Consider the following 22347-nt stretch of genomic DNA (forward strand, 5'->3'; position numbering starts at 1 on the left):
AAAGGAAAAACAGACCCTTCCCCAGGTCCCTCTGAGCTACATTAGAGACTCAGAGACAGCCTTTCTAGCTGGGGCTCACAGCGTTTCAGAAAGACTGGGCTAGGCTCTGATCTGGCCAAGGCGGCTCCGGGTTCCCAGCAGGCTCTCTGGTACTTCATCCGATTTTCTACTTTGAGATCCTGGAACTGAAGCGCACACACACACACACACACACACACACACACACACACACACACCGCATCCTCTAGTTGAACAAACATCCTCTAGTTGCAGTCCTGAGGGCTGTAGAGGGTGATGAGGCCTATCTGGGCAGGCCTACTCATGAGGTCTCATCTCCTGAGACATTCTGTCATCCCAGGACTCGTCATTCTGCTCTCTCTCCCTTCCCATGATTTTTTTTCCACAGAGTTTGGTTTTTTGTTGAGAGGGCTAGGGGTGGAATCCAAGTCCTTCCCATGCCAGGTAACATCTACACTACAACACCAGAGATGTGTAAACATTAAAGGCTCCCCCAGGAACAGCAAACAGAAACTGTCCTCGCCCCCATGTGACCACCTCATAGGCCCAGATAGATGGTGCTCTTGACATGCAAAGTAGCTATGATGGCCAGTGTAGTCAAAATTAATAGAATTTGTCCTATATTCAGAAAAATCAAAGGTAACAATTTCTGGAACTCAGTACAGAGGTAGGAATAGCACCTTGTCCAAGAACTGCTGTTTCATCAACATGTGAGCATGTTCTAGCAAATTCTATCCCATCAGTCAAAATTTACAGTGGAGGGTCACAGCAGAGGCAGTGCCAGTGCCAGTGCCAGGTGTGCAGAATCAAGTGGACCCATGCAAACAACCCTTATTAAACAAAATAGGTTATTTTTAAAGAATCATGTAAAGCAGGCATGCACATGGGGGCTGGGGAGAAGAGTTCTAGAAGAAGCAGGAGGAGGGAGCATAAGGGAGGGGAATGGGGTGGACAGGATGGAAATGGGATGATGTCATTACACAGGTAAAGGCAGGCACAAGATAGAGTGAGGCCTGTCACTGGACGAGAAGGGAGGATGGGCGGCTGGGGAGGGGGTTAGTTTGAGGGAAGAGGAGAAGACTGGACGGGAGAGGGGAAGCTGTGGAGAGAACATGGAGGCTGACGTTAAAATTGCACTCTGTGTATTTACAGGTTGTTATGAATGTTCTTAAGGAATGGATGTGTACAGGGCTTTGTATGTTTAGGTGGGCAATTATATCTTTCTTTTTTCTTTCTTTTTTTTTTTTTTTCGGAGCTGAGGACTGAACCCAGGGCCTTGCACTCTTGCTAGGCAAGCGCTCTACCACTGAGCTAAATCCCCAACCCTGGGCAATTATATCTTATCAATCAGATCAGAGGTTATTGTGTTGTGTGTTCTTTCATGTATCAATTTAAGTGTAAGGGAGTGTGTGGCAGCTGGAGACACTAGGCCACCATGGAATTGGGATGTGTATTTTTCTGGCCAGGTATCTTGGGGCACTACGGTTCTAGATCAAGTGGGGCAAAAGACAGCATTTTATTTTTTAAAGGAAGTGAAAATTATTTTAGAAAATAAATTTAGAAAATTACAAAAATTCTTTGGAAAAAGAATTATGTGTTGTCATTCTTAATTACAAAAGTGAACATTTAAACCAGATGCAATCATATAGGATATTGCTTCAGTTCTTAGATGCCTGAGAACATCTTCCACAAGGACAACACCCTATCGTATAGAAACATGTCACTGGCAAGGCACTGGTAGGTGAGGATGTCACAGCAGAAGAACTAGAGGTAACAGAGTGGGGACTGCAGTATCTCAGGAGCTTTTGCCCAGTGGGGGCTCCCAAGCCTGTAACAGCCAGGATCTTGGACACAAGGGGCAACAAACGTGCCACCTGGCTGTCACTCCGGGCTCTGCCTGCCCTGGTTACACAGCCTTGGACTACTGCTCTCCCTAGCAGTAAATGAGGGGAGGTGTGGTGTCTGCCATGAGATTGCAACACAGTTGATGACGTCATACTCCTTATGGAGTCTCAAAAGGTATCAGTTGTCTATCAGTTAGGAAGAAACTTTTTCAGTAATCAGAGGCCAGAAAGAAGGGTCTCCAGCAACAACAGGAGTCTCGGGTGCAAATTAGACGGGAAAAACCACACCCAGGACAAATCGCCTTACTATTGGCTACTAACCTCGTGTGAGATTTGCTGAGAGGTCAGATGTTAACTGTTGCCACCACATACCAAAGATGTCTGCGTGAGATCACAGATGTGTTGATTAACTTGACTGTGGTAATCACTCCACACCACATCAAAACATCATCAGTGTTAAGCATAGCTGTTGATTATTCTCCAATGAAGTTGATAGTTAGGTGAACTGAGGAAGGCAGCTGAGCCCTGTTCTCCTTCCTCTACTGCCTGATGGATCCTCTGAGGTGTGAGCATGCAGCCTGACACAGTGTGACCCCCTTGCCTAAAGGACTGCACTCCCTGAAACTGACCAAAACCAAACCTTTCTCTCTTAAGTATGGTCAAGAATTTTGTTAAAGCATAAAGAAGAATAAAACATACACAAATCACTACGAACAGGAAGGTCAAATTGAAAGGAACACAGAGCAACTAAATACAACAGAGGAAAATATTAAAATAAAGATTATATTAAGTAAGAAGGAAGGGTGGGGGAGGGAGGAGAGAGGAAGAGGGAAGGAGGAACTGGGGGAAGAAAGGAAGGAAGAATGGGAGAGGGGAAGAGAAGAAGGAAAGGGGCTTATGAAAAAGCACTGTTTTAGAGAGAAGACATTTGACAAAGGTCTAAGACGCATGTAATATGAGTAACTGGGAAGAAAATCGAGCAACGGAATAGAACAAATACTAAATACGGCAATCCAGGAAATTATCCTGCAATCCAGGAAATTATCCTGCAATAAAAACGACTCAAGCCTTACCACGCGACAGACCCAGGACATCGATTATCAGTGTCTGTGACTGGGTTTTAAATTTGTCTTGGTCTTCATTGTCTGCTGGACTGGATTTGGAATCACCTAGGAGACACACCGCTGGGCCTGTCTGTGAAGGAACCTCCAGAGGTGTGCCGGGGGGAGGAAAACCCATCCTAAATGTAGGTACCACCAACCTATGGACTGGACCCCCATACTGAATCAAAAGGAAAAGTCACCGAAGACTGGCATTAATTTTTCCCTGCTTCCTATCAGTGGATACAATGTGGCAGGTTGCCTGGTTTCTCTGATCTCATGCCTCCCACCATGAAGCAATATACCCCCTCAAATCAGGACCAAAGTAAACCTTCCTTTCCTAAGATGCTTCTTTCCCAGGATTTGGTGCTGAGGCCTGGGGCCGTTGCTGTGATAAACATGCCTTAGGAAACAGCTTGGGCAAATGTGTTAGCTTGGGACTATCTTGAGATGCTCTAGAGCTGAGTGGAGCATGGAGCTCAGTGGGCCAGTCTAGCGAATGTTGGAAGAACAGAATGTGAGTACAAGTACAGACAGTGAAGACTGTGCCCATAAAGATTCAGAGGGGATCACAGGCAGGCGGGCAGGCATGCTCGCACACACACGCACGCACACAGGCAGCTGCTTCCTACCCACACCCTGAAAATATGAATGAGGCTGAATTCAAGAGTGATGGACTAATTGGTTTGACAGAGGAAATTTTAAGAGCACAGTGTTTGGGCTGTGACATTGTTACTGTTCCCTGCTCTCACCCCGGGTCACAGTAAGAGAGGACTTACAACTTAAAGAGGAACAGAGAGTTGTGGGCAAAGCTGTGGGTGGGTGGGGGTGTGAAGAAAGCAGCTGTAGCTGATTAAGGAAATCGGTACAATTAAGGAGAGGCCTTCCACTCTGCACTGGGACGACAGGCTTTGTCAGCAGGCACTCACTCATCTCCGAGTCCAACTCGTGAATATGCAAATTCTTTGAAAGAAGAAACTGTGGTGCTTTGAATAGGAATGCTCCCCCACTCACCCACACACACCCAGAACTCCTGTTTGAATCCTTGGCCCATAGGAAGTCGCACTATTAGGAGGTGTGGCTTTGTTGGAGTGTTTGTGGTCTGTTGGAAGAAATGTGTCACTATAGGGGCAGGCTTTGGGGGTCTCAGTATCTCAGTTCACTTCCTGCTGCTTGCAGATCCAGAAGTCTCAGCTGCCTCTCCATCATGATATCTGCCTGAAGGCCACCATGCTCCCCGCCATGATGATAATGGACTGAACCTCTGAAACTGTAAGCCAGCCCCAATTAATTGTTGTCCTTTGTAAGAGTTGCTGTCATCATGGTTTCTCTTCACAGCAATGGAATTAATTAAGACCAAGACTGAGCGTGGACTGCCCAGCTGAAGGAGTTCCCTGCCCCTAAACAACTGCCTGGGTAGTGTTGCTCCAGGCTCACCCCAAGGCACACAGCCCGCTGTGCTGTGGAGACTGGGTCAGACCGCACTGAGCTGACACAGAACTTAGCACTACTGTCAGCATGGTGCTGTTTGAAGATTTGCAAAATGCCAAGAAGTATGAAGTCAAGGAGGCTTGCACCGAAGTTCCAAAAATTATGAGGCTGGACAGCATGTGGCAAAGTTGGGTTCGTGGACAGGAGATTCTGAGATGCCACTGTGAAAAGGATGCCTATGTCACATTGGAGATATCAGGACCATGTTAGGTCTCTAATGGAGTGCCACAGGCATGGGCTGGATCTGGCTCAAGAGAGGCTATGTGTGCTTGTGGCGAGGTAGAGGTGCCCGTGCCACTGGAGTCCAGGTAAAACCAGCACAAGACTCAGACGCTGGGCATGGAGCTGCAGGGCCCAGAGCTTGTCTTGCTGTGGCCATTCTCGCTTGTTGCTTCTCCATTCTACCCTCTGGAATGGAAACACTTACTCTCTCTGTATTGGAAGTATGCCGCCTATTTATTCTAGAATTAAGGAGTCTTGAGTCTCAAAGGAAATTTTGGGCTTTTGATAGTCTTTTTGAAATGTTCAAATCATATCTTATTTATTTTTATTTGGTTATTTTTATTCATTTATTTTGTATGTATTAATGTGCATATGTGCGAGAGCATGTGAATGAGTGTGTGTGCATGTGTGCGTGTGTGCATGAGTGCATGCATGTGTGCATGTGTGCATGCATGCGTGTGTTTTCTCTTCTTCTGCCATGTGGGTCTCAGAGACTGACCTAGATCATCAAGCTTGTAGCATCTGTTTCATCAAATGATCTACATCTCAGTGGCCCGAGACTGGGCTTTTGAGCAGTGCTGGGGACATTAAAGATTAGGGGACGTCTGAGGTTGGGTTGAATGAATGCTGGACTGTATTAAGCAATGGCCAGGCCCTTTGAGGCTATTGTGGAATGCTATGATTTAACAGCAATGTTTGGGTATCGGTGTGACAAGGTGTCTTAGTTAGGGCTTTATTGCTGTGACCAAGGCAACTCTTATAAAGGAAAACATTCATTTGGGGCTGGATTACAGTTTCGGAGGTTCAGTCCATTATCATTAGGGTGGGAAGCATGGCGGTGTGCAGACAGACACCGTGCTAGAGGAGCAGAGACTTCTACATCTTAATCCCGGGTAGCAGAAGGAAACTGGGTGTCATGCTGGGCGTAGCTTGAGCATGTATTTGACCTTAATGCCTGCCTCCACAGTGACACACTTCCTCCAACAAGGTCACACCTCCTAATAGTGCCACTCTCCATAGGCCAAGTATTCAGACAGGAGTCTGTGGGGGCCACTCCTATTCAAGCCACCACACAAGGTACATACTTAGAACTGCTAATCAACTTGACTAGATTCAAAGTCAACTAGCTTTAAAGTGCTTTACCGCTCTTTAACTTTCAGTGTCCTGAGTCTGCGCCCTTTGCTCAATGTGAGAGACTCACAGGGCTGCTGCTGCTGCTGAGAGGTCCCCCCGTCTCACAAGCTCAGCCCATGCTAGCTGAGCACAGATTCTGATTAACAGAGCTGTATACAGAAGCCCCAGGACAGACAGGGAAGGAAGATGAGGATCGAGGCCTCACCAGAGAAGACATGGAAAAGGTCTCCAGGTGATCTAAGAACACAGACCAGAGCTTGGTGACATAACAACTACATGAGAAGTGACACAAGGATCCCATAGAGAGCTGATGAGCCAGGCAGAAGCAGCAAAGGGAACGCTGGGCCTTGGCAAGAGCCATACTCTATGGAAGACACAGCACAGAAACTGGAGAGTACGCTCATGAGAGGACGCAGGGACGTGGACTACAGAGATGGTTCAATATAGGAAACAAGTCATTGTATCCCTGATGCCCCAAACCTGGAAAATGAAAGACTTATTAAAAATATGTCAAACTACTACAAAAAAACACCTTTGAGGTATTAAATTTGCAAAAAGAAGAGTCTCCATGTTCTAGAAAATATCTGCAGAAGGCTCAATGGTAAAACATGTCCTGCTGTGCTACTGAAACTCAGCATACAAAGCAGCCGGAGAAACCCAGCCATCACTAAGAGAGGGAGTGAGCAGGCCTTAGGTTCACAGACACAGGCTGAGGACCAGAGCGGGTGGCCTTTGGAAAGAGAAACATGTTACTCTGGGTTATTACATCCAGCCAAGGTGGAACCATTGCTTCCTTGGGTTTGTGTGTAACTTCTATCCTGCTGAAGTTCCCGAGGAAGTACATTCCTTGTTAAACAGCCTATGAGCTGATCTTTACGAGAGCCCCCTCGCAGTCCCTCGCTGCTCTCCGATGCATGGGAAGGTGCCAGGGTGAGGCTAACAGTGCTTCTTTCTGGGTGGTGGCATCAGTGTGATGGCTTACTTCAGCCTTTGGCTTGTCTGCGAGTGCCCGGTGGGGCTTTGGAGATGAAAAGAGACGGCAAACCCACGCTCAGTGGTGCTTGGCACCTGAGTCCAAAAAGCAGAGTCCTGGAACCAGCTTCAGCAATCTGGGCTAGCAGAACCAGCCAGAGCCTGAGAACAGTGGTGTTTTGCCTTGCTGGGAAGGCAGTGCTCGGTCACAAGTGTGCCCTGAGGGCACTTGTTAAGCAGCATTAAAGCAAGACCAGACAATAAGGACAGATTATAATCCAATCACAGTGGGTAACCCCAGGTCGGGGGACAGAGGAAAAAATCCAAGTGACCTGAGTGTCCAGCTATGTGACTCAAACATTCTTCCCAAACAAGTGAGCCACAGTTCTGTTCAGAACCACTAGAAGTCGGACAGCTCCGGACACCTCCTTACTGCAGCTGAGAAAGACTCTAGGCAGGTGGGGAGTCTTCCCCTTTGAGGACAGCATGCATGCATGGATGCTGGTTTTCCACATCTAATCCAGCTACAAGTTCCTCTACTCAGTTCTCTCCCATTGGTTTCCTCCCCACTACAGAAAAGGCTTCACCTTCCGAACTCTCGGATGTTCAGAAGCGGCAGAAAAAAAGGACAAATGACACCCAGAGGACCTTATTTATATAAGGACAGTCTGTGAGTTTGAGGGACATCCCAGGTTCCAGTCCTGTGCTGACTCTGTATGCATTTCCTTGGAGGAGCTCACTGTTCCCAGATATACATGCTCTGTGTGAATCCACATGCCTGTGTGTGTATTTGCGTGCGTGCGTGCGTGTGTGTGTGTGGGCGCATGTGTGTGCGTGCGAGCGCGTGAGCACAGTTGCCCACAGAAGCCAGAAGAGCGTGTTGGATCCTCTGGAGCTGGAGTTAAAGGGCGATGTGAGGCCCCGGACATGCATTCTGGGGATAGAATTTGGCTTCTCTGTAAGATCAGTGTTTGCCTTTAACCACTGCCCACCTCCAGCCCCATCCTTTCCTTCAGCCCTCGAATTTTTCTTATAAATTATGGTATCATGGGTCTCTCTGTAAAGAATATATTTCCCATATTGGGATATAATTCCTTAGGGAAGACCCACAAGGGGGAAAAGAAACAGTAAAACCCTTAGCGACATGCTTGGGAAGGTAAAGTCCTGAGCGAGACACACTTGGGGAGTCCTTACCTGGATTGGACAGTAGGTGTTTAAAGTTCGTCTCATTTTTAACACTGAGATTCTTCAGGAAGGCATTGTAGTCTACCGCAGTGGTGCTGTTGATGTTGTACTGTTTGGAGAACCTGAAACACAGATGTTCACTGAACTCAGGCAGAGCCGAGGAAGTCCGGACAGACCCCTGCTATGACAAGCTCTGCTTTACATGGGGCCAGCATGGATTCTAACGCCTTCCTAGCTGTAGCTACTTTGAACATGCCCATGGCAAATACTGCTGTTGGGATTCTTAAATGCAGACAGCTGGGGCTGGGGAGATGGCTCAGTCAGTAAAGCACTTGCTGTGCGAGGGCAAGGACCAGAGTTCCATCCACAGAACCTACACGAAACAGGGCAGCCTGAGCATTTGTCTAGAATCCCAATCCCAGTGATGGGGAGGTGGAAGCAGGTAGACTCCGGTCATGGGCCAGCCAGTTTATCCCCCTTGGGGATGCCAGGCCAGTGAGAGGCCCTGTCTAAAACAAACAAACAAACAAACAAACAAACACATCAAAACAACAAATTGTCTCAAAACAAAAACAAAATGAAAAACAGATAAATTAAAGGTAGGCAGCCCCTGTGTCTCCAGATGCACGCATGTACATATACACATACAGACACAAAGACAGAATGCTATCAGCTTGCAGAGAGACACACAGAGAGAGGGACTGAACATCCAGGCCCCTTCTTGAGAATTCCCCAGACACAGATCCTACAGTTATCTTCCCTTCTGTGGTTGAAAAGGGAAGGACAGCAGATCCTAGGGCCCAAGAGGCCCCCTCCTCACCAGACAGCAGGAGCCATGACACCTTCCTGTAAGAAGTACAGAGACAGGGATCTGGGTAGTGAGCCAGTGAGAGTCACATTTCTGTCACCAGGGACTCCAGGGTGTGGAGGGTGGGGGATGGTAAGCAGGTGATTCTTATAACTGACAGAAGCCTATTGCCACAGGAGACTGAAACCTCAGCCCACAGAAGCACACGGTCTCCAAACAGCAAATGGCAGAGGGGGCCCACCTGTTCTGGAAACATTTGTCACGTATGATAAGAATTATTTTTCCTGTTTATTCTGAGGCAGGGTCTTGCTATGTAACCCAGGCTGGCCTGGAATTTGCTATGCTCTAGCCTTGGTCTCCAGGTGCTGGAGCCGTAGGCTTGAGACTACCACAGGCAGCTTAGAACAAGAACACACACACACACACACACACACACACACACACACACACACACACATATAACACCTCCCTGTCTCTAGAGCACGCCAAGATAAATGGGATGCTTGGGTTTGTAATGTGTTTCCTATTATTCAGATCTGTGTGTGAGAAACACTTTTCTAGATGATTTCTGGGTTACTACATTTCTAAAGGAATTCACAGTTTTTAAATGTTTGGTTATGTTCTCCCCATATGTGTTGGTTTCTATAATTATCTAATTTCATGCTTTCTCAAAATTTAGTAATTAATACTTAAAGTATTTGTTATTTTCCTGGTTTCCAGATTGCACAGGGAGCGCCATGGCTTGCTTCCGCCTAGATGAAGCTTCCTATTGTCCTAATAGGAAAACTTATACAGAGACATGATGGCTGCCAGGTGTTAACTCAGAGACTCCCTAAACAGCCTGTTTTCCTCTTAGCCCTGATCCTGTGGAAATGTCCCAGAAGCTAGAGACCTGGGAGGTAGTGTCTACCAGTGTCTGCATAAGTCCTGTGAGGCTGCCCGCCAGTGTGCTGCTCAAGCAAGGCAGGGAGCTTGGTGAAGGCTCGCCCAGCACTGAAGACTCCATGCAATGGCAGAATCTCAGCAGCCAGGGTCTGCTCCGGGAGGACCCAGGCTTGGGCTAAGGACCTGGAGTCCTAGGCTCAGGGACCTGCTGTATGCACATGGGGAACAGATGAAAGCCCATGTAGTAAGCCATGGGAGAAAACACCTTAAAGGGAAGCCTGGCCCTAAACAGAAAGGCAGGGCCTCAAAAGGCTTTTCGCAGGGCTCCGGAGATAGCTCAAGAGGTACAACATTTGCTATGCCAGACAGAGACATGACTGTGACCCCAGAGCCCACAGTCACAGAGCTAGGAGGGCACAGGGGAGTCTTTGGGGCTTACTGGTCAGCCAGTCTACCCTAGTCAGCGAGCCTCACTGGCCAGCCAGTCTACCCTAGTCAGCGAGCCTCACTGGCCAGCTAGTCTACCCTAGTCAGCGAGCCTCACTGGCCAGCCAGTCTACCCTAGTCAGAGAGCCTCACTGGCCAGCCAGTCTACCCTAGTCAGCGAGCCTCACTGGCCAGCCAGTCTAGCCTAGTCAGTGAGCCTAATCAGGTCTCATTGAGAAGTCCTGCCTCAGAAAACAAGGTAGTCAGTTCCCGAGGAATGAACACAGCTGACCTCTGCGTGACTCTACATGCATGTGTACACACAGGCAGGCATACACATGTAAACACACACACCCTCACAGAAATAAATATTTCTAAAGGTTTTCATGGAAAGAGCTTAGATGAAGCTATTCTTAAGACACTATCCCAGGTAATCCAACTGTAGGCAGCGAGGCCGGGGTGGGTCACAGCCTGAAGAAAGCAGCAGACAAGTAGAGCTCAGCACGGTAACCTGGAAAAACAGCTTCCAGGCAACCCTCGCACAGGCTGGCCTTCTATGGGCTGCTCATAAATGACTTCACATAGATTCAGATACTTCAGTTTAGAGAGAGGTGAGAGTGGGAGGCACTGATCCCGGGAGGGAAAAATCAGTGCACAGGATGCAGGACAGTGCTGAGCAACCTGGTGGTGAGTTCTTCTTTGGCCTTGGGTTGAGGTGCACTGGAGGCAAACAGCAAATTTCTAGAACTTTAACAGTGAAACATCACAGCTGTGACTCTGTCCACTGAGATGAACACCTGACACATGCAAGCATAACACGGGCATGCTACACACATTACATCATGTCTTCATCCCACGCTGTGGGCTGGGCTTCTCGGTGTCTATCCCATTCCTACGTGTGTGTGTGCATGTATGTGTGTGCATGTGTGTGTACGCATGCATGCCGATGTGTCTGTGTGTTTGTGTGCGTGTGTATATCTGCACAAACATGCTGGTGAATATGCGTGAGTATGCGCGTCTGTATGGAGACCAGAGGGCAACCTCCTCAGCTACTGCTCGTCAGGTGCTATCCACCCGTTTCTGTTGTTTTGTTTTGCCGACTATAACAGCCTCTCACAGGCCTGGAACTCGGCAAGGAGGCTACGCTGGCTGGCAGGCGAACCCCAGAGATCCACCTGTTTCAACCACTCGATCTCTGGGGTTACAAGCCCATGCCACTGCACCTCTGTTTTTCTTTTCTTTAATGTAGCTACTGGGGATCAAACTCAGGCCCTCTTGCTCACAGTGCCAGCACCCTGCAGTCTGAGCTATTTCCCCAGATCCCTTGACACCTTCTTCTTTAAGAGAAAATGGAGTCCTGGTGATATGTTAGTGTTCGGGGACCCAGAATGCCAAGCACAGCCTTGCTTCAGAGCCTGGACATTCTTACCACACCAAACACCCAGTGCAGATCTTAAACAGAAGGAAGATGCTAGACTAAAATCCTGAAAAGGCACTGTACACTCTACTCCAAACTGCAAAGGGCAGAATCAACACCAAAGCAGCCCCAGGCGACAGCGTCTTCTGGGACTCCACAAGGAAAACACTAAAAGCCCCGCCAGTAATCAGCTCCTTTGAGCCTCTGTGTGCATCTCCGAGAACCAATTCTATTTCGGGACGTTGTTCAGGGCTGTGGTGAGAAAACAGCATTGTTTTTGAGGCTTGAAAGGAATCTCGAATAAAAATTTGTGGAGTTCTTTATTATTCAATACTTAAGAGATGGGGAAACAGACAGTAACTTTTTTTTATAGATTTACTAGGTTGGAGACTGCAGTGCCAAACACGAGGTTTATTGTCAAATAAAAGCCCGCTTTGTTTCTGACGGCCTGTTTTAGAAGAGGTCTGCCTCCGCTCTGTAATTGCACGCACAAAATTATTTAATTTGTTTTGTTTGGATCTTATTCTGGACACTTTCCCAGCCAGAAAGGATATAAAAATTAAAACATCTATTATGCCTTTTATATTCTGAGGTAGGTTATAGAGAGGAAGGAAGAAGAACACATATTCAAGAGTGGGAAGGATCCATTTTTTAAGTGTCTGGTTGTGAGCTCCATCTGAGTTAATGTCGCACACCTTCTGTGCTTCCTTGCTCTGGGCAAAGTCCCTCTACCGCCTGCAGCCCTGATCTTCTCTACAGCAGATGTCCCCTCAGAGCAGCAGCCTTTAACTTCAGAGCCTTTAGCTTAACTCTTAACCTCTGCAGAAACGGTCAAGGCTTGGTGCTTTGGGAGCAGGCTGAAGGGTCGAGACGTCCCTGAGCCCCTAGGACATGAGCCAAAGTCCACCAATTACATGACACCGAGCTGCCTATCTACATATGTACACACGTGAGTATGTCAGTAGTGTGTATTAGGTTTTTCCCTTTAATTTATAAGCATACCGAGAGACCAACAAGAATAAGTTAACAAGGGGACAGACAGCATACTCTGTGTGGCAGAAGGTACTCAGAATCCATGAACTGCTTATTTCAGGACTCTCACTGAGCAGTTCTGAACCAGTGCATTGTGGGTAACTGATACCCCAGGAAGCAGAGGTGAGGCGCAGGGCGCAGCGGCTGTGCTCAGAGAAGAGGTTGGGAAAGAGCAGGAAGAGGGCATCCTGTCAGCTGGGCACTTCATAAAGAAACGCCATGGGGTCCTCTTCCAACGCTTCTCACGAAAAACTCACACAGAGCAGGAGCCAAGCATCTGGCCACCCTTGAGTGCCGTGCTGCAGCCTGAGTCAGGAGCAGGTGGTGGCATCCCGCAAGTGTCGGGAAGCAGATAAATACTATGTGTTGACCCCTATCCTCTGTCACAACCCGCTGCCCCCAGGAACAACGAGCTCTAAGGAGAAGAATACTTAAACCGTTACGCAAAGAGGCAGACCCCAAGGCGGGAGGCACCAGGTGTGTGAACTTCAACACTGGCCCCTTCTCCTCTTTGCCACAGGCCTGGAGTCAAACTCACTGTGAATTGGGAATACACGGGATGGGGGCACTTGGCAGGAGAGGATGACCGCAGGCAGGGAAGCAGTCAGTAAGCTACACATACCTACAAGCCGGATGGTAGGGCTCACCATACCCTCCTCAGGGACCACGAAGGGCTAGGTCTCGATTTTGAGAATTCACAGTCTCAGGAACGTGGGAGTGAAGATGAGGGGAGAGCTATGGAGGGAGGGAGGGGCCCAGCAACCTGCCACTGTCATCTGATCCTGGCACTGGCAGAAGGGTCACCACACCCTCCCCGGCCTTGCTACTCACATCTCATAATCCTCATCCTTCATCTTCAGGCAGAATGTCTCCAGAACCCGCCTTAGCTCTTGGGGCTGCACCGTGCCGGTATTGTTGACATCGATGAGCTGGAAGACTTTCCTGATAGTCCTCATGTTTCGGAAGATCTGCATAACGAACGGGAAGGGGATTTGGAAAAGTCAAGAGGCCCGATGGTAAAAACTCAAACGGCAACAAAACATGGAGGAGCTTTTTTTTTTTTTTTTTTACTACTTCTTATAAAATAAAATGTTTTCAAAGATTCACCGCAGTGCACACTGCACAATGACATCTTTGGAGGAAAAAAAGAACATTTTGCATATATTGAGAGTTTGCAAGGCAATTGTCTCAGTAAACGGTCTTAGCAAGTTTGTAAAAAAAATCTCTTTTTAATGTAAAGCAGTAAGTCTCATACACAATTCATCCCCTTTTAGAGCCGTATGAAAAACTCTTTTCTGCTAATTGATGCTGAAAAACTAGTCCTGGCATAGCTGGACTTGTGTGATTTTTGCTTTTCATGGCCATATGCGAACTATTTTTACTGTGAGCTGGAAAATCTGACGGTCTATTTCAACCTCTCATTTTTTTTTTAAAGATACCACAGAAAAGTTTTGCAATGATCTCCAAATTGGGCAAATTGAGAGTCGCCGCGTGAGATGTTTGGCAGGGTCCCCTGGGAAGGATGCAAGGGCAGGGAGCTGGGTCTCGGTGCTGATTAGACTTCTATGGGTTCATCTGAGCACTCAGAGCCCCGCCAGCAAGTGGGACCCCAGTATATCTGCATCTTCAGATATAGTAACTGAGGTCCAAGCAGGACTGACTCAACAGCTCACAGCTAGACAACACGACACCATCTTCAGCTCTGGCCTGTCCTTTCACGACAGTCCCCTGAAGGAAGGCTAGACGTGCAAACACAGTGTCACTGGAAGAAAACATCAACTGGGAGTAAGAGTCAGAGACCGGGAGGGCAGAGGCAAGGGCCTTGGAAGGAACATAAACGATTCTGGCTAGTGTGGTCTGGGAGGCTTCCTGTAGGAGGTGGCACTGAGCTAGCAGGAGTGACTGACTACAGAGGGCACTGCCAGGAAAGAGAGAGAAACAAGAGAGAAGCCTGGGTCCTAGAGGAGCTGATTCCAGTCAGAGGAACGGATCCAGCTGCATCCAGCCTGGGTTCTAAGGAACTTTAGCAGGACTCAGAGTGGGGAGAACCACTAGGCAGCAAGGGGTTCCCTTTCCTCAAGGCTTTCTCCACAGGCCCCTAGGCCATCCTAGGCTGAGGGAGTCTGGCCTAACCATAAGACAGCCTCTCCAGGTCTCTTTAGTTTTGGCTGGAGGAGTCAGGATCTAGGTAGGGTGATGGTCTCCTGGAGCTGCTCCCAGTCCTTGCCTCTGCCTCACCCTGGTCACTTGTCCCTCCACCTACTGCTCTACCCCTCCTGCTGCAGGTGCCAGGGCCACATGAGTCCCCATGCCTATGCCAACCATCCTTCTGACACCTGAGCTCCCTTCCAGAGGCCACAGTGCCTACTCAAGCTTTGTGCTGTGTTAGTACCGCCAGCCACTGACCCTGCAAGGTCAAGATGTCTGTTTCCTCTGCTTCCTCGCTCACCCATCCAATGCCCAAGGCCCACCAGCCTCCGCCCCCTAGGCCCCCTGCTAACAGGGACCTCTCCTCTGTGCTCGCTCTGCTTCTTCTTCTTCTCCTCAGCACCCCTCGAATGTGTCATTCCCCTTCTCCTACCTCCTCAACCATGAGGGACTCCAGCTCATAGCCTATTCCAAAGTAAGTGTATGTATGTGTGTGTGTGTGTGTGTGTATGTGTGTATGTGTATGTATGTATATGTATGTCTGTGTGTATGTGTGTATGTCTGGGTATGTGTGTGTATGTATGTGTATGTGTGTGTATGTCTGTATGTGTGTGTGTATATGTGTGTGTATGTCTGTGTGTATGTGTGTGTGTGTGTGTAGGGGTTTGTGCTTAAATATAGGTGCCCACAAACCCAAGAAGTATCAGATCCCCTAAATCTGGTAGGGGCAGTTGTGAACCACCTGATATGGATGTTGGGAATCAAGCTCCCTTCCTTCCAAGAGTACTACTGCATACTCTTACTGGTGAGCCAGCTCTTCTACCACAGAGGGATGGGAGCATAGATGGGTGCATCTCCTGATCCAACTGGAGAGAAACGTGCCAGTGAGTACGTTCTGTTCCCTCAACCTTGACCCTTCATTCCACCAGCACTGGGCACTGCATTCTGAGTCTTCTCTACTATTGTAGTGCACACACACACACACACACACACACACACACACACACGCATGCGCACACACACACACACACGCATGCGCGCGCACACACACACACACCACACACACAAGCATGCACACACGCACACGCACCACACACACACCACACACACAAGCATGCACACACGCACACGCACCACACACACACACAAACACACACCACACACCACACACACACACGCATGCACACACACACCACACACAAGCATGCACACACGCACACGCACCACACACACACACAAACACACACAACACACACACAAAACACACACAAGCATGCACACACGCACACACACACCACACACACACACCACACACAAGCATGCACACACGCACACGCACCACACACACACACAAACACACATAACACACACACACAAGCATGCACACACACAAGCATGCACACACACACACCACACACACACACACACAACACACACACAAACACACAACACACACCACACACAAGCATGCACACACACAAGCATGCACACACACACACCACACACACACACACAACACACACACACAAACACACAACACACACCACACACAAGCATGCACACACGCACACACACACCACACACACACACCACACACACACACCACACACACACACAAACACACAACACACCACACACAAGCATGCACACACGCACATGCACCACACACACACAAACACACACAACACACACACAAGCATACACAACACACACACATATTAGGGTGGGAGGAATACATATGCATACATGAACATATATATGCACACATGCCAAAAATATTCATACACCTACTTCACCTCTATCATTTTTGTTGTCAGTGCTGGGGACAGAGCCCAGGATAGTGCATACACAAGGTAGGTGTCCCCATTGAGTCTCTCCCAAGCCCATCCCCATCTTCTTCACTTCCCCCAGTCCTGAACTCCTGCCCCACCTTGTCAAGCTGGCTGTTTGCTTTATGGAGAGCACAGCTGAGTCCAGATAAGAACATCCAGCTGTGTGTCACATGCCAGTGACCCCTCAGAACATCCAGCTGTGTGTCATGTGCCAGTGACCCCTCAGAACATACAGCTGCCTGTGTGTCACATACCAGTGACCCCTCAGATTTCCCAGACTGGAACCACTCTTCCTCCATCCTCCCACCCCAAGAATGGCAGATCCATGCCTTTTCTCTGGTACTCAGTCAATTCCAGTCCATCTGGACAGTCCCTCACAGGTCCCCGCTCTTCTACAAGAAGGTCACAGGACCCGTGTTGTCCCCTCAGAATGCATTAGCTGCCCTGAAGGAGACTCTCCCTGCTGGCTCTGGTCTAAGTGCCATTGGCTGGAATGTTCACGCTCAGGAACTGTTTACTGGAATAAGTGACTGGATCCTTCCACTGCCTGAGAAAAAAAGTCATATTCAAGGGAAGCCTGGTGGCCCAGCTGCACAAGGTCTTTTCCAACTGACCAGGGCTCTGAGGGCTCTGGCCCAGCTAAAAGGTGTAACCCTGGCATTTGCTTGGTGTTGATATGATGACAACCATCACAGGATCACTGGCTGACGGGTGCAAAGCCACGTACTGAGGACAGCCCACCATTTTCTAATAGCCAGATCATACGCCTCTGATCCTATCCCAGACGGTACTGGAAAACAGACTAGCCAGCACATCCCTGGGCCTAAAGATGGGACCTTAGACATTCACAGCAATTGCTCCCAGGGTCAAGAGAAACTACAGCGCCCTCTCTGCTGCTAAGTCCTTGTCCACTTCTTCTGGGAACGCGGAGGAGGACTGGAGCAGCACTCCGCTTTACAGTCCCATGGCAACCCATATGGGTCCTCTGCGTGGAGAGCCGTGAGCCACAAACCTGGCACAGAGCTCGCGCCCACCAGAGGTACCTCTCCAAGTTCCTTATCACTTGTCAGACGGAAGTTTGGCAGCAGCCACAGAAGGGAGCTGCAGATGGCGAGACATAGCAGAGGCATCAGAGTGAGGGTCCTGGTGAACAGGACCGGTCGGCATGGGGTGGGAGAGAACAGAAAGGGAATGATAAAGTAAATGACCAAGTCTACTCGCCCTTCCCTGCCCCTACTGTCAATCAACCCTCACCTGCCATTGTGAGAGACTTGGAATTCCCATGCATCGGGTACTGGAAGACTACAAGACCCTGGATGAGCCCAGCCTCTCTCTCCTCCTTCCTCTATCCCAGCTGTGAGCACAGCCTTAGCCTTGCTTACAGTAGCAAGCCAGTACACACCATTGTCACACCGGTGTTTTGTGCTGGCCGGCCCCCCACCCCCTTCATGCGGGCCTCAGTCACACCGTGCCTGCTCAGCGGGGAAGCCAGAGCACAACTTGAGCCTGTTTTGACCACTCCCCTTGTTCCTCTATTTTCCCACTGTCAGCCTGCACCCTAGGTTTACTTCTTGTATGGAAGGAACATGGTCCTGCTCTACTGTGATGCCCTTGGAACTCAGAACTTCCTGGGCTGGACACACTGTAGCTGTTGCCTAGAAAACCCTTCCCTTGCCCTCTGCTCTCCAATGAGGCAGGGTTTGCTTTGCTGTGGCTATGGGAAAATATTCTGACCAAAAGCTACTTAAGGAGGAAAGGGTTTATTTCCGTTTCTATCTCGGGGTCCCAGTCCATCATTGAGGGAAGTTAGGGCAAGAACTGAGGCAGGACCACAGAGGAAAAATGCTTACTGGCTTGCTCTCTGCCACATGCTCAGTTGCCTAGGGATGGTGCCACCCACAGAGGGCTGCGTCTTCCCATGTCAGTTATCAGCTAAGACTATCGCTCACAGACATAGCCACCGGCCAATCTGATTCAGACAATTCCTTGATTGGGGTTTCTTCTTTCTAAGTGGTTCTAGGTTGTACCAAGTTAACTATTAAAAACTAGCAAGGGATTTTAGAAAAAGGAATCAAACTTAAACAAAAATAAGTTAAGGGAAAAAAACTAACAAGGGCAGTCTGGTACCTTCTCTCCAGCTTTCCTAATCACCCTTCCAGTTTGTCACTGTCCCCTGATACCTGACTCTGCTCTCTTCTAGCCCTTCAGAAGCCCCTGGCATCCCTTGGAGGAGGAGTGGGTACAAATTACAAAAGGGGGGAGGGTGCTTATAATTCTAGCTGCCCCATCCAAACCCAGCACAATTCTCGGAAATGAAAGTGTGGACCTCATATCTGCCCAAGAGCTCACCTTCCTCAGGCCTTACCACTCTGCCGGCCTCCCTCTCTAATGGAAACCTAAGTTGCATGTAGGTATGTGAACCACTGCCCATCACCCAGTTTTACACACGCGCAGGCTAAAATTGGCTTCAGGAGTTTTAAATGGTTGGGGCTAGGGGAGCATCAAAAGAAGAATCTTATCACATGTCGTGTGAAGTAACGTGAATTTCAAATTTCAGTGTCCACAACAGATGTGAAGGACTCAGCCACGCCCATTCATTTGCATACTGTTGGGGCTGCTTTCCCCCACCAGGACCCAGGCAGCAGGCTGGAAAGATCCTGGGGACACAAAGACCAGGTGTGCTCTACCGTATCTACCTCTGTGCAAAATAAGACGACTGGGCACTCCGCTCTCCTTCCCGCACCTCTCTTGCAGACAGCTGAAGAGTGAAGCCATTTCAGGGAAGATGCATGTACAAGTACAGAGGATTTAGGCAGACTGAAAGCCAAGTATGGTGGCACTCCATTGGCTGAGGCAGTGCAGTGCCACAAGTCTGAGGTCAGCCTGGGGTATGTACTGTCTAAAAAAACAAGGGGAAAAAAAACAGACAAATGGAAGACCAAAGCAGTAATATGTTTGCCCCTGTGGGGTTCACACCTGTAATCACAGCACTTGGGAGTACAGCCAGGAGGACCAGGAGTTCAAGGGCTACAGAGAATGACCCAAACATCACTAGTTACAGCTGGAAGTTAAGAGTGCAGAAGGCAGACATCCACCTGCGAGGTTGTGCCCGGATGCTGTCCCCCGGTGTTCCCTTTTCATCATTTAGTGTCTCATCCCCTGGGAACAGACCCCAGCTCCACCTCAGCTCCCTGAGGCCTCTGTGAGGCAGCAATCAGTGGGCCTCCAGTTTGTGCTGACCACTAGCTTTTTTTTTTTTTTAAGCAAAGGAACAGAATTTAAAGTGCCGTGTCCTGTAAGGCATTTGGATGACTTTTAAGAGGTCAGTGGAGTTGTGGTGGGAACTGCTGACCAGGGTGAAAGGCTCAGGACAGGGTGCTAAGTGACCAAGTAACATAACCAGGAAGTGACCGGTAAGGTACTGCTCAACCCCACCCCCATCCCAACGCAGCAGAAGTCTAGAGGAGGAGGAAGGTGGAGTGAATGAACGATGGCTGGTGTGTGAGTTACTTGTCTTGTTGCCCTGATAAAATGTCTGACAAACAACGTAAGGAAGGAAATGCTTATTCTGATCCACAGTGCAAGGTGACAGGAGCATGAGGCAGCTGGTCACACTGTACCTCTGGGAAGCAGGGGGGCAGGGGGTGGGCGTGAACGTTCATGATTGGCTGTCTCCTTTCCAACCAGTTCAGGCCCCCAGCTCATGGGATGATGCTGCCCACACAGTCAAGGTAGGTCTCCCTGCCTCACTAATCTAATCCGGATAGTAGCTCATAAGGAGGCAGGCCCGAAGGGCATTCCCCAGGCGATACGAGATCTTAGAAAGCTCCCAAGCAATAGTAACCACTAGACATAGTTGCGGGGATGGATGGTGGCTGTGTAGACAGATAGGCGAATGGTTGAGGGATAATGGCTAGCTGACTGGCAGGACAGGTAAACAATGGCTGGTCATTAGGGAGGTACATCTTGGGTAGGTGGATGGATTGGTGGATGCTGGCTGGCTGGCCGGCTAGACAGATGAATTACAGATGGATGACAGACTAGGATATGTGGGATAGGCGGATAGGTGGACTGGATGGACAGATGTATGAATAGTGGATAAATATGTAGGTATATTAATAGAGAAAGCCATTGGTGAATCCATAGGGAACTGTGACTATATGTATGTATTACATATGGACATATAGGCATATGAGTGAATAGATGTTTAGATTAATGAACTGTGGCTAGATTAATAGATAATGGCTGTTTAGCTAGCTGTTGGACATGATGGATGGGTGGAGGATGAATGAATATATGGGTAGGTGGATGGAGAGATGACTGGTAGGTCGGATGATGGATAATGGCTGACTGTATGCATGTATGTATGTGTGCATATGTATGTATGTATTTATGTGTATGTACATATGTATGTATGCATGTATGTATGTATTATGGCTAAGGTAGGGAGATAGGTGAACAGACGGATTTGTGGGTAGATTAATGGATAGTGGCAAGCTGCATGACTGGCTGGCTGATGGATGGCTGATGGGTGGGTGGGTGGACAGACTGACAGATGACGGCTGGCTGGCCAGCTGAATGGCTGATGAATGGAGGATGGATGGATATACAGGCAAGTGGATACACTGGTGGGTAATGGTTGGCTGGCCAGCTGACTGGACAGATGGATGGATGGGTGGGTGGATGGGTGGATGGATGGATGGATGGATGGATGGGTAGGTGGATGGATGGATGGATGGATGGATGGGTGGGTGGATGGATGGATGGATGGATGGGTAGGTGGATGGATGGATGGATGGATGGATGGATGGATGGATGGATGGGTGGGTGGATGGATGGATGGGTGGGTAGGTGGGTGGATGGGTGGGTGGGTGCATGATGGGCAGGTGGATGAGACAGGCATAGGAATAATCTGGGTGACCTAAGGGGCCTTTACAGGTGTGTGGCACAGGCGTCTCATTTCCATTAGACTTGGGGATCTATCTGGTCAGCGTCATCCTGCTAGAGGGACTAAGGGAAGGACTGGCAAAGGAGCCCAGTAATGCTCCCTGATGCTCCCTGTCTCCCTGATGGGTTGAGCAGACACCAGGAAAGGTGGCAATCTGTGCTCTGCTGGTCCTCTGGGGCTGCTGGTCAGATGAGGGCACCAAGCATTGGGGACATACAGGGTGAACCACCAGGCGTGGGAGCTAAGGAGGCCGGAGGGTGAGGATAGGCACCCGCACTGTTTTGAGGCTACCTGGGCATGGTCCTCAGACCTTACTTCCCAGAAAAGTCATGATCCCTCCTGGATCACAGATGGCAAGACCTGGGGACACTAGGACACATAAGAGTCAGGGCAGGCAGAAGCCAGCCCAGGAGGGCAACCTGAACTGCTATGTGACAGAGACCTCTAACCCTAGGGCCTGCGCTGGCCTGGCTTTTCATCTACATGTGATCCTGCCAAAGGCATCTCTCAGTGACAAAAAGGGAGCTAGCTCTGTGTGGGCCTGCAGAGCAGCATGAGGAGGAAATCCAACTGCTTCCTATTTGTCCCCCACTGAGCTCAGACAGCTCCATAAACTGCCTGCAGTGGATGCGTTATTACTCGTTATTACTCTGTGGGGCTTTGTTCCAAATGCTTGTACACAGTGTGAGCTCTGGGAAGAAAAGCCGCAAGCCCAAATAAATACGGCCACCCAGACTTGTGTGTGTGTGTGTGTGTGTGTGTGTGTGTGAGAGAGAGAGAGAGAGAGAGAGAGAGAGAGAGAGAGAGAGAGAGAGAGAGAGAGAACACACGGGTATGGAGAGGCCAGAGAACAAGAAACACCTCAGGAATCACTACTCGGGGGCC

The 22347-nt window shown here is 49.1% G+C and overlaps 1 protein-coding gene and 1 long non-coding RNA gene across 7 annotated transcripts in view; one reads left to right on the forward strand and one right to left on the reverse strand.

The window, feature by feature from the left end:
* The window catches only part of Efcab6 (EF-hand calcium binding domain 6), a 186977-nt gene that overhangs the window by 100964 nt on the left and 63666 nt on the right, over positions 1 to 22347 (reverse strand). For all 6 annotated transcript variants that reach the window (XM_039080311.2, XM_063263623.1, XM_039080309.2 and 3 more), the window contains 2 exons: positions 13366 to 13502; positions 7976 to 8088 (listed from right to left, as the gene is read on the reverse strand). In XM_039080311.2, the coding sequence (XP_038936239.1) occupies positions 7976 to 8088; positions 13366 to 13502 (250 nt within the window). The remainder of the gene's footprint in view (positions 1 to 7975; positions 8089 to 13365; positions 13503 to 22347) is intronic.
* LOC120093701 (uncharacterized) lies at positions 12621 to 13640 on the forward strand. Its single transcript, XR_005487279.2, has 2 exons — positions 12621 to 13011; positions 13395 to 13640. It is a non-coding gene; the product is annotated as an uncharacterized LOC120093701 (long non-coding RNA).

The sequence above is a fragment of the Rattus norvegicus genome, chromosome 7 (assembly GCF_036323735.1).
Source record: "Rattus norvegicus strain BN/NHsdMcwi chromosome 7, GRCr8, whole genome shotgun sequence".
NCBI lineage: Eukaryota > Metazoa > Chordata > Mammalia > Rodentia > Muridae > Rattus > Rattus norvegicus.